This window comes from Vigna radiata, chromosome 5 (assembly GCF_000741045.1).
Source record: "Vigna radiata var. radiata cultivar VC1973A chromosome 5, Vradiata_ver6, whole genome shotgun sequence".
Lineage (NCBI taxonomy): Eukaryota > Viridiplantae > Streptophyta > Magnoliopsida > Fabales > Fabaceae > Vigna > Vigna radiata.
Window position 1 is genome coordinate 28,059,013 of NC_028355.1, and position 4,266 is coordinate 28,063,278.

The 4,266-nt window shown below is 38.2% G+C and overlaps 1 protein-coding gene across 1 annotated transcript; it reads left to right on the forward strand.

Annotated features, from left to right (window-relative positions):
* Positions 1-230: 230 nt before the first annotated feature.
* LOC106762421 (pentatricopeptide repeat-containing protein At3g24000, mitochondrial) lies at positions 231-4,265 on the forward strand (the record flags this gene model as incomplete). The annotated part of the gene is made up of 3 exons (XM_022780256.1): positions 231-361; positions 1,766-1,966; positions 2,527-4,265. Coding segments are annotated over exons 2-3 (1,920 nt in total), but the record flags the coding sequence as incomplete, so codon positions are not given.
* Position 4,266: the final 1 nt, after the last annotated feature.

Genomic DNA, 4,266 nt, shown 5'->3' on the forward strand with positions numbered 1-4,266 from the left:
GACAAATTTGTGTCAAATCTTGGTGTCAAAGAAACATTTTCCATTTTGCAATGTTTCTCCACAAGTTGAACAGCGATACAACAACCAGTATTATTTTAAAGTGGATGCTTGGTGGGACCAGGCTGGTTTCCGAATAACCTTAATTTAAAGGGGTTAAAACGTTAATATCAAAAGTTTTAGGAACAGTATTTACTTATCATGGTTTTACAATTAAGCCCCATTTCCCAGCTTCAACAACAAGACACAACAACAGAGAGAAGAGAAAAAGAGAGAGAGAGAAAGAGGGAGAGAAAAATCTTTGCTTTGTTTTCAAGCTCTTTTACCAATGCATTTCGGGATCTCGAATCTTCAATCTGCAAAGGTGTTTTTTTTTTTTTTTTGGTTTCCTTTCCTTCTATTGTTTTCCTTTTGGTGTTGTTAATTTATTGTTTGCTTGAGGAAATGAATCTGTTTCAATTTTCATTTCCAATTGGTTCGATCAGCTTGGAATCATTGCGCTGTTGATGCCATAGTGTCGCACATTGCAGCGTGTTGGGTTTTTCAAATGCTAATTTCAATTCGTTATTGATTTTTCTCCTCTCTTGTTTTCCGAATACGTGATTCGGGCTGATTCTGTGGGAAAGGTGAAAAAGTGAAGTTTCTATCTTTGGTTTTCTTCCCTCATCTGGGTCCTGGGGAAATAAAAGCATAATATGGAAAGTTTGACAATTGGGTGCTACGTTTTATTTTTCTTATTTTCTTTTTTATAATTTGTTGATGTTCAGTTTTTGTTTCTGGATTGGATTTTATTTCATCCAGTTAGTTTCCTGGCTGCCTAGTTTTGGAGTATTGTTTCTGACGTTTTTTTCTTGGGAATGATGTTTTTGAGTTTTCTGTTACATTGGTAGTGAACTGTTGCGTGGCCTGGCTTGCTAGACGCATGGGTTTGGGTTTGGGCTTCATTTTTTTATTGGAGATAATTGAGATGGTAATGTGTTCAGCAACATGTCAGAGGTGTTAACTTAAAACAACGGTCAATATAATGTGTGATGGGATTGATGTTTCATGCTTGCTTGGTACTATTTCATAGGAGATGTATTTCTTATGATGAAAAATTTATAGAATAATTGTGTCGTCATGCCCCTGTACTGTGAGGGAAGGACAAGTTTGCAGTGTTGACCATCTATCTGGAATATTTTAAAAGTAATATGAAAACTGAGATTGTCTATGAGATGTCTGGACAAATTTTAGAATTACATTTTGGTAAAGATAAGAAATAGTTGAATCCATAAAGCTTCTAACATGCAGTGACTTTTATTCAAGGCTATGTAAGTAGTATCATGGAGATCTGAGATAGTTAGTTCTAAGGATTTTTTACTCAATGAAGTATGTACATTTACTCATTTATGATTCTTGAGATGACTGAGATGCTTTATTTTCTCTTCCAAAGCTGCCTTGGTCTTGTGGATTCTTTGTTATGCTAGTGCAGTTACTCTGCTGGTGCTGTGAGTACATTTGCATATGAACCAAATTTCAGTGTTTGGAACATTTTTTAGGATACTATACCAGTCGCCTTATAGGGTCTTTTTTACAGAGTAACATGTATTTGTGGTTTATATTTTATATTTTATAATTGAGAAGACATGCATGTCAGATCATCATTGTTGAATAATGGATTTTGTGTATAAATTTTCATTCAAGATCCTTTCAAAATTTGTTTATGTTGTCTTTATCTTTTAATATATTTACATGACCACATTTTTATATTAAATTATAAATTCCACAGGTATTGTTGATTCTGCTTCTATGGCAAATTCAAAGGGCTCATCAGGTTTCAGAAATTTTATGTATCCTGGAAAGCATGCTCTGCTGACTCCTAAAAGTCCGTTTACTAGTGTTTCCCAAGCGTACTCTGATTATGTCCAAAATCCTGCTGTTGGTTTAAAGGGTGGTAACAGGCCTAGAGACGGAAATCCACACCACCAACGTACATCATCTGAGAGCCTTGTTATAGAGGAGCAGCCTTCTTGGCTTGATTGATTGGTTAATCATATCATAACATGAGAGTGAACAACTTCTTTAGTTATCTTTTTTGTACCTGAAATACTTTCCTGGAAATAATTGAACTTTTTTTAATCAAATTATGTGCAAATGGCAACGTATCACTATGTTTCCTCGTAGATTTGATGTTAAGATTTGCTCATACGGGTGTTTAGGTTGGTTTACCAATGTTCAAACTTGGTCTGGATTGAAAATTAAAAATAAATTTGCATAAATTTCTTTTAAAATTTATGTTTGTAAGAAAAATGTAGTCCCGAACTTTAACTGCAAATTCATCTTCACCAAGTCTCTGAACGTTTTAAATAGATATGTTCTAATTATCTCTTTTGTCATCAACTTCTTTCATGGAAAGGTTCCTTGTCTGGGCATTGTATTATTGTTTTTTTTTCTGGATGAAAACAATGCATACTCGATGCTTGTGTTAATTTAATGCATATTTGTTTTCGTATTCATCCATTGTGTGTTGATTTTTCTTTGCAATTGCAGATAAATCTATAAAACGACATTTGGGTTCGTGTCGCACACTTTGGCAATATGCGATTCCAGCAACTCTCGTAGATTCAGAGATTTCATCACTCGTTGTAGACGACAGGAACATTCTGAGACGGAGTCTGAACAACTCCAAATTCGGTCTTCACGTTCTGGACCTCATCCAGTGCGGTTCGCTTAAACCGGACAGAAGCTTGTATAACACGTTGCTAAAGAGGTGCACCCAGTTGGGGAAGCTTAAAGAAGGAAAACTAGTGCATTTTCACATTCTTAATTCAGANTTCAAAGATGANCTCGTTATTCAGAACTCTGTTCTCTTCATGTACGCGAGGTGTGGCAGTTTGGANGACGCGCGCCGCCTGTTTGATGAAATGCCGTGCAGGGATATGGTCACTTGGACCTCCATGATCACTGGCTATGCTCAGAATGAAAGTGCCAATGACGCACTTGTGTTGTTTCCCGAGATGCTCCGNGAGGGNGCGAAGCCGAATGAGTTCACATTGTCGAGCTTGGTGAAATGTTGTGGATTTATAGCAAGTTATGGTTATGGGAAGCAGATTCATGCTTGTTGTTGGAAGTTTGGATGNCACTCTAATGTGTTTGTGGGGAGTTCCCTCGTNGATATGTATGCTAGGTGTGGCTACTTAGGGGAGGCGAGGTTGGTTTTTAATGAGTTGGGTTCTAAGAATGAGGTTTCTTGGAATGCTTTGATAACAGGTTATGCTAGGAAGGGTGAAGGAGAGGAGGCTTTNGCTATGTTTGTGAGGATGCAAAGGGAAGGTTACAGGGCAACTGAGTTTACTTATTCGGCACTTTTGGGTTCTTGTTCGAGTATGGGGTGTTTGGAGCAAGGGAAATGGCTTCATGCGCATTTGATGAAATCGGGTAAGAAGTTGGTTGGTTATGTGGGNAACACCCTACTTCACATGTATGCAAAGTCGGGCAGCATTTGGGATGCAGAGAAGGTTTTTGGCAAGTTGGTGAAAGTTGATATTGTTTCTTGCAATTCCATGCTGATAGGGTATGCCCAGCATGGGCTTGGGAAGGAAGCAGTGCAACNTTTTGAAGAAATGATAAGGTTTGGGATTGTACCCAATGNTATAACATTCCTCTCTNTTCTTACTGCATGTAGCCGTGCTAGACTTTTGGATGAGGGTAAACATTATTTTGGATTGATGAGAAAGTACAATATCGAACCAGAAGTCTCACACTACACGGCAATTGTTGATCTTCTTGGTCGAGCTGGTCTTCTTGATCAGGCAAAGAGTTTCATAGAACGAATGCCANTTGANCCCTCTGTGGCTATCTGGGGTGCTTTGCTTGGTGCTTGCAAGATGCATAAAAACACCGAAATGGGCNCATATGCTGCCCAGAGGGTTTTTGAGCTTGATCCTTCTTATCCAGGGACACATACATTACTCGCCAATATTTATGCCTCTGTTGGGAGGTGGGAGGACGTTGCAAAAGTCAGAAAGATAATGAAAGATAGTGGACTGAAGAAGGAACCAGCATGTAGCTGGGTTGAGATTGAAAATTCTGTTCACGTGTTTGTGGCTNATGACCTTGCCCATCCACAGAAAGATAAGATCCATAAATTGTGGGAGGANCTAAATCAGAAAATTAAAGAGATTGGCTATGTTCCTGACACTAGTCACGTGCTTCTGTTTGTAGACCAACAAGAAAAGGAATTGAATTTGCAGTATCATAGTGAGAAGCTGGCTCTTGCATTTGCCCTTC